The 14,901-nt window shown below is 38.6% G+C and overlaps 1 protein-coding gene across 1 annotated transcript; it reads right to left on the reverse strand.

Moving 5' to 3' along the window:
• Positions 1-208: 208 nt before the first annotated feature.
• On the reverse strand, positions 209-13,983 carry paqr4a (progestin and adipoQ receptor family member IVa). The gene is made up of 3 exons (XM_030140985.1): positions 12,873-13,983; positions 6,796-7,014; positions 209-5,419 (listed from the first exon to the last, which is right to left on the reverse strand). Exons 1-3 carry the CDS (start codon positions 13,144-13,146, stop codon positions 4,986-4,988), a joined length of 927 nt encoding a protein of 308 aa, XP_029996845.1. The 5' UTR covers positions 13,147-13,983; the 3' UTR covers positions 209-4,985.
• Between the last annotated feature and the right edge of the window lie 918 nt (positions 13,984-14,901).

Genomic DNA, 14,901 nt, shown 5'->3' on the forward strand with positions numbered 1-14,901 from the left:
TATTCTGTGTGTAATTTTAAGTTTTCTATGCATGTTCTTTTGCTCCGTGTTACTTATATTTTTGTGTATTTTTAAACTGGGAAACCACAGTCAGAAACTCCTCACCTTTCTGTTATAAAACTCATAAAGATGGCAAATACAAAGCATAGACATACATGCAAATCTCAATGACAGAAACATGGATGAAAGACATAGCCTTTAGGCAGTTTTAAAAATATAGACTTCAGTTTATTGCACAATCGTTGCTGGAGACTGAGGAGTGTGAGAGCCTGTCTGTTACACACAGGACACTAAGGTTGGAGAGACGTGTGATCTACAGCACAGGAACAAAATGTGAGTCTGCGTCTGCACACATTAATCTGCAAGCACACAGACTGGAAAATGAGGCACTCTAGGGGATGCAATCTGCACCCCTTTGGTGCTATGGGAAAAAGCAAATCGGACAAAATACAGATGTCATGCTTGTATGGGTTCTGCAGGAGAGCTCATACACACATGTCTACGTACATGGTCTGGATATATGAAGAAACAACCCTGGAGAAGAACTGCATACCAGTGCGGACAGTATTACAGTAGTTTCATTTGGCTGCAGTATGGCTACAATTAATGCCTGCATCAGTGCATGACAAGTTCCACTAGATGGAGCCACACTGTTTTGTCATTTAAAAAAAAAAAAAAAAAAAAAAAAAGCCATAACATTGCAGATATGAGAATACAATAACAGACAGACCCTCAAGAAAGCTCCCTTCATCCTATGGAAAGGGCTTGTCTCATTAACTGTACACATAGACCAGTGTCATTATTAGTATCCACAGAATAACAGTAATCATAATAGTCAGTATATAACAATACAGATAAATCCATTATAAACAGATCGTTAACAGGCTATCCGGCACCTGTGTCATTTAAAAAAAACAGAATTTTGTTTTGTTAGTTTTCATATATCGTATCATTTTTTAAGTTAATACACACACAAAGGACAAAGACCAATTTAAGGCCGGATTCCACTTCTGTAACATGGTTTTCTGTGTAATACTCCCTTTTTCCAGCAGCCCTTTTCCTTCCGTTCCACTCTGTTATTGCGCTACAGACTGGACTGAGAGGGCAGGTGGAGATTTACAAAGTGTTCACAGCCATGTTTCAGACTGTAGACATCAGGCCTTGGATGTTACAGCTACTGTTATGGCACCCTGAGAAGTGGGAGACCCAGGATGTAAGAGCGAAGCCCTCCATTAGGGTGGATGAGAGCTGTTTGACAAACATAAATCACTGTTACGTATCCTTCAGTTGATAATGCATAGATAGACCAGTGGTAGTCACGAGGTATTCACATGCCTGTCAGGATTCTCCGTGATGGTTACAAATGTCGTTCCCCTCATGTAAAGAGTGGTTACATTAATATGATCAATAGCATTCTTCAGTAGGGCAACGAACGGTCAAACAAGTCTACATTAGCACTGAAACCAGTCTTAGTATTTTAATCTCTGTATTGTTGACATACATATGGACACACTGTCGCTAAGCAAACATGTTTCTGATATTACGCACCACGCCAGGCCTCAGCCACCTCCCTCTCTCATTTTTGCTTTGGCTGTGAAAGAGAGGAGCAGCTTAATTCCATATCATTCGTCTTTCTTTATCATATAGTGTGGATTTATCGAAAATGAATCAGTGTCGTTCGCACTGTATGTATATATAATCTACATACATGTATTTACATTATTTATATGGACTTTAAATAAGTATGTCTCCTAATTATTTTTAATCCAAAGCCCTTTTAAGAACAATGAACAGTGCAGTTTATCTGAAAGTGATGCTTATGTGAACTCCCATCCTCATCTTATACTGGGTCCAGTTTCATAACCATGTTTTAAACTGGTTTATTGTCTATTTTGCTCTTAGATTTGTCTAATACAAATAAAAACTGACTTATAAACTTAGTCATTCTACCCCCCAGGCTAACCTCCAACTAAACCCTTCATTTCCATGGTAACGTGTGTGATAATTTGTGGTTTGCTGATTATATTGTGGAACAAACATCGAAAAGGGGTGGAATTTTCATGAGCGGAGCTTCGATCAGCTGGAAATATACAGCAACAAGAGACTGGCGATCATTTTAACTATCTTAAGCCTGACTGACGAGCTATCAGAAATGTTGACCTTATGTGCAGAGCCACAAATCTTTGTCCTTTGTTTTTTTTTGTCTTTTTTTTTTGGAAAGAATAGCAGCCAGTTTGAAATCTAAAAATGCATCCATGGCTATAACTCCAGATATTCAGCCATGTTTTTAAGAGGAGAAAAAATTTGCTTTACCCAGAATACAAACAAATTAGACATCTGAAGTCTGACTTAGTAAAGACTCCTTAATGAAACTGGCCATAGGTGGATGTCCCCTCCACCCATAACTCCCCCCACAGTCAGGAAAAACATTTCCAGGAGCAAATGACATGGCCTGTGGATGGCTACAATAAACAAATGACTAGCTAAGACTATGAGACATCATTTTCTGTTTTACAGCTACTTTCATGCATTTTTTTTTTGTTTCATTCAATGGCCAAAATACATTAGTTTCAGCTTTTACATCGTACCACAGTCATAGAAGGTAGTAATCACTGTCAGAGTGAGACTAGCAGACATACAGAACCTGACTCTTTATCAAGACAAAGGGGCGGGGTGCAGTCTGAGGCTAGTGTACGTGAAACAGATTGTGGGAAATCCTTCTTTACCTATGAGTCAGTGTTAGCACAGGAAGCAGACGAGTGCTACACCTCAGACTTTGCTAATTTGGCAAAATGAGGAGGGGGGTGACAGGACTGGAAACTAGTCAGTGGGAGGCTGTGACTGTTGGCAAGAAAAACAGGTGCAACGTCATTCAGAAAACAAAGTCTGCCTCTAGAAAAGAAATGATCCTTAAACCACTTGTTTTGAGCAAGCTCCAATCACAGACCGACTGTTGCTTTTACTCCAGAGCAGTTAAACAGAAAAGCTGCCAAACCGATCATGAACAATAGAGCTGAGAAACCCCTAACACACAAAACTTAAACAAGAGGCTCAGGGGTTCATTCCTCCTCAGTTTGTAAAACACCCCACTTTAAAAGACATCTTTCCTCTCTATAGCTTAAAAAGTGCAAGTCTATCTGATCTGCTACACAACAAGGGGAGAACAAAATTTGTACAGTGAAAGAATAACATGGCAAACAATTTCAAAATCCAGAAAAGGTAAACATTTGAATACAGTAGAACCAATCTGTTATAAATCTTCAGAAGAGGCCTGCACACAATGTAAACACATGAAAAAGGTGTTTTTCTTGCTGATATTTTTAACATTTTAGTGGCAACGTGTGGATATAAGAGGTCATTATCTTCAATATTACTGTGTGAATGAGGAGTTTAAAAGTGGTGGAAAAAAAGGATGTGTAGAGAAAATGAGAAGCTAATCCTCTGGATTAGCACAGTTTCAATAAACCCAAACATTTTCTCTGACCTCTGCCTTGATTTGTCAGCCAGTGCTATTGCACGGCAACAATGTAAACTACTTTGGCGACTGACAGATGCGCCATGATCTAAAACCTTTCCATATATCAGCATGTAATTACACTAGAATAAAACACTTATAAATATAATGCATGGTTAAAACATGTGCATATTCTGGAAATCAGCAGGTCTGTAGAACAGTGCTGAACGTTTTAAATAAAAACAAAAGTTGGCATTGAGTGGAAAGTCCTATATTTCAGTGCATCTTCCTGCTCCATGTCCATCACGGCATGGCAGTTCAGTGTATAATATATGTGGTAATATAGTAAGGTTTCAGTGTTTACTTACTATACATTTACTTCAAAATAAACACAGAAATTTCCTATTCCAGAAATGTGCAAACAATCTTCATTGCTTTATCATTTAAAAGTTAATAACCCTCAATAACCCCCTTTGATGAAAAGAGATGATAGTGACAATATTCCTAACAACAGGAAATGATTACAGACACAAACGAATAAACATGACGATTTGGCTGTTGCACCCTATGGCCAAAAGTTTGGCAAACAGTAACGCCTCTGTACCACATAGTTTGTAAACCAGAGCACTTTCTTTTCTGCCTGAATTTAACTGTGACAGAGTTCAGGTGCAAATTAAGCCAATAACACTGACTGACTGCAATATGTGGTCCAGTCCACATAAAGGAAGTCATGGCCATCATACTCACACACTCAGGAATGAACCCCCTTCGCCCGTCTTCAACTCCTAAACATTTTGCAACAGTGAGAACCAATCAGACCAAAGCACATAAAGTAATAGGCAGTGTCAGAAAACAAGAAAACACAGACAAAACAATCAGTCCATTAAAACTCACTTAGTTTCCGTTGGTGAAAACTCTATGAGTGCTTTGTACGGCACTCTTCGTATGTACATGTCGTATAAAAATATAGGAGTGGCAATGTTGACATTGTAGGTGTGTGGTCTGTACGCCGTGTGCACAGGTGGAGATATGGATGTGCTGCATAGGTAGCAACAGTGACATCTGAGAGGACTTGAGCATGTGATATCATTAAGCCTCAGACTGTTGTAGCCAACCACAAATAATGCTCAAGTTAAAATGATATTAAGTAAAGGCTTTATACTTACAGAGACACTGACTGGAGCCTTTACTTAAGACTTTATAGTGTTATATAGTCAGTCATTAAATTTACTGAATAATTTATAGTTTGCGTGTGTATATGACTGTATGCACCTGTACCTCCAGGATAGTGGCAACTGGGACATGTTTGTGCGTTAGTTGACATACTTTTGTCTTTATGCGCACAAAGTACGGAGATGGACAAAGATATGAACATTCTGCATTTGAGAACATGAGTTTAACACATGCAACATAGCATCTCACCAGCATCAGTCCCCCCTGATAACCCCCTTACATCTCCAGACACCCCCTGCCCCGGAGATTCCTCAGTCTCAGTGTTCCTTTTGAGGGGGGTCAGGAGCAGCGAGGGGGGTCAGTCTGAGGGACAGATGTAGTTGTTGATCCACAGTAGGTCGTCCAAAACGCCCCAGTGCAGATAAAGGATGGAACCCACCACCAGTACATGCATGATCTGGTGGCTGTTGCACCAGTAGTCAAAGAGGCCTGGCCGAAAGCGCTCAGGGATGCGTGTGATGTTGATGACCCCACCCAGCACGGCCAGGGCGTCCATGGTGAGGAAATGACGTAGAGACGTAGGGCTGCCGCCCCCCACACCCACCCAGCGGAGCAGGAAAAAGGAGAAGCGAAAAAGCGCCTGCCACGCAAAGGAACGCAGCCGGCGAACGCTGCTCCGAGCCGTGACGGCGCAGTAGATAGCGTGGGTGGACAGCAGGATGTAGACTAACAGGGCCACGGTGCGGATGAACGGGTAGCACAACAAAGTGCTGTAGACAATAGGCAGCGCTCCTGGATGAGACAACACACAGGACAGTCAGAACATTTACACCCAGCTCAGCAGCAATGCAACACCTGCTGAAAGCTGCAACACTCGTGGTCAAGTTGTTGAAACTAAGTGTAAAACACTGTTTGAAACCTGTCTAACAGTATTCAGACCTAACTACTGTTTTACAATTTGAAATCTTCTTAAGGAACTAAGATTTATAAATGTACATACTTTTAATCAAATAATTAACACCATGTTTTTGTAGGAAAAAAGTAGATACCTACAAAGCAGTTGGTGCTATAAGAGTCTTTGTAATGTAATAAAATGTATATTTTATTTATATTTTTACTTATTCAAATTACTCATCAGTAAAGAATCAAATCATGTCAATCAAGTCTAACTGGAACTTAAAAGAATTACATGGCTACCTGTTCTTGACTAGATTTAATTGATGGAACCTTTAAGAAAAAGACAGTAATTCTGATGTGTATTGTGCTTTTATAAAAGCTCAAATCTTCAGCTCTACAAGAGGACAATCCACCAGAAAGTTTCTGTGTTTACACAATGAAAACATAATACTATATTAAAATGGTTTCCATGTCTTTGTCAGCACTCTTTAACAGTTGCTATCTTGGTCATATTCTGTCACTTTCTGACACATCATCCAGTGACAGCTGTCTGTTTTTGTTTTTTTTTTACATTTCTTTGTCTCCCCAACTGCTGCTACTCCAGATGCAGTATTAAAATTGTTATGTTAGGAAAGAAAGGGACGCATGAAGTATTTTTTTGATCAACAAAGCTCCCTTTCAGATTGTTGATATAGTGTCAATTCCCTTTATTAAATTCACTTTTACATCATGTGATGTTTGGAAACAGGAGGAGGAAGATATAAAATGATATGCTCTTCACAATACACTGAAATCAGAGACTGTGGACATCTGTAACATCCATCACTATGTAAGACCTTTAGCTCCGCCTACTACTGTCCAAAGTCACATTATTAATCATTTATCTGTTCTTACAAAATAATATGTACAGCAGATGAAAAATGTTTTTCAAAATAATAAACACATAGCCATATAAAAATGCATGCCCTTCTCATTGTACTATAGGGTACTAGAAGCAGCACTGACAGATCAATAATCATTTTAGAACTTGGATCATTGCTTGCATTGGCCACTTGACTGTGCAAAGTGCTCACTAGTCAAATCTGTTCTGACAAATCAATAGTAGTGCACCTCCAAGCAAAACACTTTTATGGCAAATCATTGACAATCAATCAAAAAATATTTCACCATCAAAGTAAACAGAGCAGCAATAAAAGGAAGCGCATCTGACAATGAAGCCTAAATGATAAACAGTGAAGAAATCCGCTGAGTGTCCAAGAGGTCTCACTTACCCAGTGTGTTGATCATGCAGATTCCACACACGTCCAGTTTCAGGAGGGTGTGGTAAACCGGCTCCCCTCCCTCGTGGTTCATGAAGAGGTGGTAGACCACAGATCCCAGCTGGGGCGACAGGCAGGCCAGGAAGTGCACAACGCCCAACCATGTGACACTGATCTGAGACCAGGGGATGTTGAGAGGCAGCAGCACCAGGAAGCAAACCAAAGGGATGCCTGGAAACAGGAAGAGGGCAGGTTATTAGAGCAAAGCCCAGGGATATCACCCAAATCTCACCATGTCTCAGTATGGGTCACCTCATATCCAGATAATGATACATGTCACAATATTCAACTAAATTCAGTGAATAAATATTTAGTATAAAGCAACAATACTGAAAGGCCTTTTTCTACTTAGTTATATTATTGAAAAAGGTTATCAGATTTAATTATTTTTCCTTTGTACAAAATACAAACTACAAACACTACATAGAACTATAGCTGTAACTATGTGAATATGAAGAAAAACATCAAAACTGAGCAAGTAAGTTTTTATTTAAACAATTTTTCAATTTTGATAAAGACTTCAACAAGCTGTATCTTGGAAGTGTTTACAGATAAAGTCATACAGGAAATGAGACAAATACTGGGCATGAGCCAAAGTTTATGATGGGAGTAAACTGACTCATCTAATTTGCATACAGTGATGTCACAGGGCGGTGGCCATATTGGATTGCGTAACTTTTAGTAAAATTGAACTTTGAACATACTTACATGGAAGACTTTGGCACTTAAAGGGTTAATCTATGATAGTAGAACCATTACTACAGTTTCCCAGTTTGGGATCAATAAAGTATATCTATGTATGTATCGATGTATGTATGTATCTATCTACAAAATAAATACAGACTTAACATTGTGTAGGTACATAAAATCTAACTTGTTAACACTTTACAGATGATATTCTAACATTAAACTTGTAAAGTGGGAAATATTGAATAATGATGCAAAAGGTTCAAATCAGTCTTACCTACATTTTTAAGGGTAAACTACATTGAGTGTTAATACCATCACAAAGACAAAACATGACGTAAAGAGTGATTTTCAACAATGAGTGTAAACTGAAAGAAAAGATGCTTTTCTACTGTTACAAAATATGTAGTGTCATATAACATAACCGTACTTTAGCTGTAATTAAATCTGAAGCTCCTAATACTTTGATCACATATCGTTAAACTCATAGCATCATTATTTAAGTCATATTTTTGGCTGGATTGTGATATCTGCATAAAATTAAGCAGCAGTATTAGGAGAGAAAAGTTACATTCATGACATAATTTGTCCAAAAATATGACTTATGTGGGGCTAATGATATTCATCAGTCCGCTTGGACACGACTCACAAATAGGGCTGTTAGAAAATATTGGTTCTGCAATATACCGTGGCATTTCATTTCACAATACTGTATCGATATTAAAAGTACTGTATCGATATTTTTAGGTATTTATTCAAATGCAGATATGGCGGAGGTTCATTTTTGTTTTTTGTTTTTCTTGATTGTTTATATCTTATTTATTATCATTTAACTCTGTTTTATTAAATAATGGTTATTTGAAGCATCCTAAAAGCACTTTTTACTGAGAGGCAGATGTTAGTTCCTTTGTTGGGATTGCACAAAAATAATGTTCTGATGTTAGTTATCAACTAATAGAATATGAACATTTGAACAGCATCACAATCTGTAATTCTGTAATTCATAATTTAAGTTTTAAACACAGGAAAATTTTTGTGATATAGCATTAGATCCTGTTGTGATCAAATAAAATGTGTTTCGTATTTGTGCATATTTCTGGTGTAATTCAATTCTTCAAGGAAATAATCGTTTTAAAAATGAAACAAACAAAAAATTGCCTTTTTAACAGTATCCTGATATATCTTGATACATTGTATCGTGATCATAGTATTGTGATTTGTATCGTATCGCCGGATTCTTGCCGATACACAGCCCTACTTACAAACACACCTGAAACACATGCTCTCAAAGGGTGAAGACTTTGGCGTCCAGCGACTGACTGGAAACAGAACCTGCAGTAATGTACACGCTTGGATGAAAACGATCAACTCACGCACACTGAAATGACACAGAAACTTCCAAGAGTCTAAATTAAGATGTCATGTTTATTGTGATGGATTATCTCGCTCAGTACTTTCCAAAGCAACACGGGTTGTTTTTTCAGCTGTACAAAAACTGCAAATGGCTTTGAAGTACGCTGAGTGTGCGCAGACACCAGCAAGAATCCTGTGAAGCAAAGGGAAACCTACATGATTGGCACAAAGCTATCAGTGTTAGCCTTTCAGAGACCGACGAGGCTCCCACTGAGCCCTCACTGTGATGCAGAGTGGGACAACAGCGCTAACAGCTACACAGCACCAATTTAAGTTTCTGTATTTGGTGGTGTGTGTGTGTGTGTGTGTGTGTGTGTGTGTGTGTGTGTGTGTGTGTGTGTGGGGTGCTCAGTGCTATGTGAGCAAAATCCAGACCTTGAAATCTGATCCACATACAGTTGGTATGATCATTTATCACTCTGCGACACACATTTCACACTCCCTTTTCCTGCGTTTTGCTCACTCTGCCTTTTTCAATGTCAAGGCGTTTGTCCCAGCCAGGTGATATAGGCAATACCATCGAAACACATCTATTTTAAGTGCGTTATCTCTGCTCCTCCCCCACTCCTCCTGTGCCAACGGGCCATACTCAGCGCCACTCAGGGGTGGACAGTGGATAAGATTTGCACTGTAGGGCTGGAGCAAGGTTATAATACCTGTGTTTTCATTAGCCTTTATTTTTTTCCCCCAGCGTTTTAATTAGTTTCAAAGCAAATGAGTTTTTATTAGTTTCAGTGTTTGTTTAAATCTTTTTGGGGAATATTGTGTATTTGTCAGGGATGAGATTCAAGTGGGTTAAAACTGAGCATAACATCACACAATAAAAGAGACAAAAAAAAAATCACTTGGAAAGACCATCCATAAAAGATAACGCTTAAAGATGGATGTTAGTGTGGGCTCATTATGAGGTTTTGGTCAGATTTGTAAAAACAACACAGGTCCACTTAGTTGTCATTTGCTCTTTTGTTTATTTAACAATTAATTTCATACCTAGTTTTTGGAATTCTGTTACTTTTCTTAACAGTAATAACCTTAGCTTGGAGCCTGAACAAATTGAAGTGTCTGTTTTTGGACTTTGTGTCTTAAGGGTTTTAATTAGTTTCAGTATTGTTTAAATCTTTTTTGGGAAAATGGTGCATTTGTCAGGGATGAGATTCACGCAGCTTAAAACTGAACAAAACATGATACAATAAAAGAAAAAAAAAAAATCACTAAGGATATTTGAAAGACCATCCATAAAAGATAATGCTAAAAGATGGATGTCCGTGTGGGCTCATTCTGAGGTTTTGGTCAGATTTATAAAAACAATACAGATCCAGTTAGTTGGCATTTGCTCTTTTGTAAAACCTTGCTGTTTTTATATTTTTCATACCTATTTCTTGTAATTCTGTTACTTCAACAATAATAACCTTGGCTTGGAGCCTGACTAAAGTGAAGTGTCTGTTTGCTTTAAAGAGATGAGCTGGAGCTGGATGTTGTCTGTTTTTATGCAAAACAAAGTGACTCATGAACTGAAGCTGAAATGTTACCACATGATAAAAGGCAAGGCAGTAACAACAACTTTTCCTTTCAAATTTGGAAAACTGGAAAAGTTCATTGTATTTAAGGAGTAAAATTAAAGATGTATATGCTCAGCTAACATCATCAATGAATAGTTTGGGCTCCAGCACCCTGGTCACCACTACTGCAGTTTACTCTGTCTGTAGAATTAAAGTGAAATGAAAGAACGTCAAACATGTCTTGTCTGCCCTGCTACAGGCATTCTAATCATATCAGTCTGAATACAGAATAACGTCAGACAGATTTTTACCAAGCTGACACATCGGTCTCACCTCTGGCTGCACAGATTGACACATTACTGCAATTAATTTCGGCTTGTACCAATCTATTAAAAGAATGGCGGATTGTGTAACCTTGTCATTTTAGTCCAGATGAAAAAGCCGCTCCTGGTCAATTTTTGTGACATGAATTCAAGTCAAACTTTTGAAGGCTTTTTATAATTCATTGAACGGATATGATAGGCTCTACAACTCTTCCCAAAGGGGGTGGGGGAAGTCAAGTTCTGGCCCTGATGCTCTGCATTCTGTTTGTTTTTGCTCTATTTCACTGGTTATATTGGCCCTGCTATGCACTTTAAGTCACATTAAGTACTGTCACTGCACAATCTCTTTTCGCTGTGGAATTATTTAGCTACTGCATCACAATCCATCTGTACACAACCTTGTAGTTTATTCTATTTTAATCTATCTATCTATCTATCTATCTATCTATCTATCTATCTATCTGATATTTCTGGTATGGTGCACTTAAATCTAATTAAAAGTCAAAAGCAAGCAGTCCTCTACACTCACCATCAGCATCTTTTTTTTAAAATGAGGTCACTTTTGATTTGATTTTTGACTTATTATCTTACTCGTATCACTTCCTTGTACTGAAAACACCTTGTAGTTTCAATGTGATACTGATAAAACTGCCTCAACATTGCTCTCATGTGTCTGTCAAACCTTGCAATTACGCAACCCCTGATGGGAATTTACCTCAAATACACAAATAAAAAAAAACAAAAAAAACGGCATAAAGCATTTCAACTCTCCTTGACACAGACTCTACAGTCTGTAAACTCTCACAGAGGGATGAACACCATTCATCCAAAAGATATTCCCTCATTTGGGATGATGGTGGTGGTGCAGAGTGTTGTCACATCTGGACAACATCTCCCATAGGTGTTCAGTTGGCTCAGTGACTTGGAAGGCCTTAGCGTATTATTATTATTACACGTAAACGAATAAATGATGATGATGATTATTTTTATTTATCTTTCATATATATATATATATATATATATATATATATATATATATATATATATATATATATATATATATATATATATATATATATACCCTTTCTTTGTATTATTACACTGGTCAACAACAAATTTATTGCTTAAGTTTTTTGAGCTGATTTAGGATCATTTTGGTGTGCTGAATCCAAAAATCACATTCATTTTGCTCAATCAGGTCAACTTTCTGAACTATGCTACATATTGGCTTTTTAACATTTTTGCTTACATTTATGGGCATTTTCACATCATATGATACAAAATTATTTCATATTTCTTGCAATAAACGAGTTCTGAAGATTTGACTCTTGCCAATTTATGATTAATGTTTTTTTTAATATTACAGGTGAATGAAATGGCTTCGACTAGAAGATCTTGCAAAATAAGCCTGACGTATTCTGCTACATCTGTGGTGAATACACCATTGTACCTAACAGGAATCAAGTCACAAGTTTCATAAAGTGTGCTTACCAATCTTATTTTGGTATTAATTATTATATTTTGTGAGAAGATCAAATTTTTCCAAATCAAATTAGCAAAAAAACCTGACCTGATTGAGAAAAACAGATGTCATTTTTGGATTTAGCGCTGCAAAATGGTCCTAATTCAGTTGAAAAAACCTAGACAACTTCAAAAAACATTTTTTTGTAACCCAGTGTTATAATCATTATTATTATTATTTTTGTTTTGTTTTGTTTCTCTTTAGACGTGTATTTTTGGCCTGTTACTTTTGAGTGTGTTTAGTTGGTTTATTCCTTTAGGGATGGAAGGTGGGAAGAATGCACAAAGGAGAATTGTAAAAAGTAAGACCCAGTATCTGGAGGATTTTCTTTTGTGAAATAAAAAGATATTTAAAAAAAAAAAAACAATACTAAACGAATAAAGGCTGTGGATGCTTTGTGGTACTATATTATTTGTGACCCCTAGTGCCCTTCGGATGGGAGAAAACCACTCCCATCAGGTTTTTCCTGTCATTATCATTCCGAAGTGTGTATCAGCTGCACTAATGTGGGTTAATACAGGTTTCATAAATCTCAGCTGCTGACTCAGTAGTTCAGCTTGACTTTTCTTTTTCTCCTCTACTTACCGTGAGTGTATATGTTTCCAAGTTCATTGTGCAGGTAGAACAGACTCCTGATGCAGTCTTGCACTGAGGAGATTGGCCGGTATCCCGTTAGAACGTATTTGTTAAACTGAAGATGTGGAGGTGAATTCGCCCAGTCCAGAAGCCTGGGTCCATTTAAAAATGCCATAGCAAACAAGACCGTTAAAAGGACGCCGCCGAATAAGTAAAAAACCGACTGTACACCTATGTACACGTTTAATAAGATTATTGCGACTAAAACCTTGTGGGATACCATTGGTGTGTTTCTTTCCAGGCTTTTAAATGGTGCCGTTAGCCGCCTAGCTTTGCCGCTTTGCTAGCTGTTCAGTCTCAGCTCTCTCCGGACGTCAACTTAACCGGCGACCGTGTATCCTCTCCGCAGCCGTTTGCAGTGAACCGCCGGTGCCTGTGTGAGTGTCATCCGCGGGGCTGGAGACAGACGCGGCCGGACACATACATGCCGCAAGCTGGCTTCAGTCATGACTGTGGGCGTCTCAGGAATGTCTGTGTAGCACCCGAAAACACAGGCAGAATTTTCCTCGTCATGTTAAAGCCACTTCCTCATTAGTTAGCATTCCGGTGCACCAGCAGCAGCAGCAGCAGCTCAGGCTCCGCCGCGTCCCAGGCGGGGATGGATGCTGTGGCTGTCCGTCCAACTCCAGAGGATGCTAGCTTGATCCGAACGGTCAGACTGTGTAGCGGACTCGCAGGTCATACGTTCCCCCTGAACCGGACACGAACGGGGGGCGTCATGTCATGTCTCCAGGTCGGTTCAGTCTGCTGATAGCTATCTTTCTTAATCCTTTTCAAACGGACGGTAACGGTTCGGTGCTCAGATCGGAGGAAGGACTCGGGGGTTGTTAGCAAGCCGGGCACTTGATCACCGACGTCCTGTGATTGAGGATGAGGAGACCGGGATTTGAGGCGGAGGACTCCAAAAAACACTGGATCCGATCCGGAACGCGAACGCACATTTCCTTCAGCGTCTGATTTATCCCATAATTTTCCTCCCTGGTTCCTGGCTAGCTGTATTCCCTGGAATGCGGAGTCTCCCCTGGCGGCCTTAAGTCCCCTGCATCGCCTCCACACAGGAGCAAAGTTCCCTCTATAAACAACACGGCACTTCCGGTGTGTGCTTTCAAAATAAAAGCTCCGTTCTGCTTCAAGACAGAAGTTAAAGCTATAGAGCAGGGGTGTCAAACTCATTTTAGTTCAGGGGCCACACACAACCTAATATGATCTGAACTGAACTTAAGAGGACAATATGACCTACTGGAGTCTCTTATCTTCGCACACACATTCCACAATTATTACACAGTTCAAGCATCTCCCTACCCCCATTTTTTCTTCACCTCTGCCATCTGCCTAATCTTCACACTGTCCCCCAATTCCCTTCAAATCCATGAAAAAATTCCAGCATGTGTCCACGTGTACTGTGTGAAAACTGTATGATGTCTTATATTTGTGCTTTGTATTTTCTTCTGTTCTTCACTGCAATTTTCAAAGAAAGGGTTTGTGGTCGCGCTCTAGTTGTACTCTGCACTAGGAGCAGCGGCCTGATGTCCCTCATCATCAAACTCAATTTCATTTGATGTACTCTGTACTGTCAAATGACAATAAAGGCAATTCTGATTCTGATATAAAGCGGGCCGGACCAGTCAAATAATAGAACTCATAGTATAAGAACGTAGAAATAATGTCAACTCTAAAGTTTTCTCTATGTTTTTAAGTGAAAAAAGTCCAATTCCATAATGAAAATGCTTACATCTATGAACTGTAACATGAACAAATATGAACAACCTGAAAATTATTTTTTTTTTTAAAACATTCAATTTTAACAATGTTGCACCTAGTTTATCATTTATACATCACAACTTACAGATCACGGTGGATCTACAAATACACAAAATATTTAATAACAGGCAGAACATTGTTAAAATTAGACGTGCTACTCTTAAAACATTTCAGGATGTTCATATTTGTTCAGGTTATTCAAGCCTTTTCTAAAAGG

The sequence above is a fragment of the Sphaeramia orbicularis genome, chromosome 8 (assembly GCF_902148855.1).
Source record: "Sphaeramia orbicularis chromosome 8, fSphaOr1.1, whole genome shotgun sequence".
Lineage (NCBI taxonomy): Eukaryota > Metazoa > Chordata > Actinopteri > Kurtiformes > Apogonidae > Sphaeramia > Sphaeramia orbicularis.

Coding starts and splice junctions, on each gene's coding strand:
- paqr4a (XM_030140985.1), bottom strand. CDS start 13,146: ATGGTATCCCACAAGGTTTTAGTCGCAATAATCTTATTAAACGTGTAC. Junction 7,015..12,872: donor TGGAAACATATACACTCACG/GTAAGTAGAGGA, acceptor TCCTGTTTCCAG/GCATCCCTTTGGTTTGCTTC. Junction 5,420..6,795: donor CTGCATGATCAACACACTGG/GTAAGTGAGACC, acceptor TGTCTCATCCAG/GAGCGCTGCCTATTGTCTAC.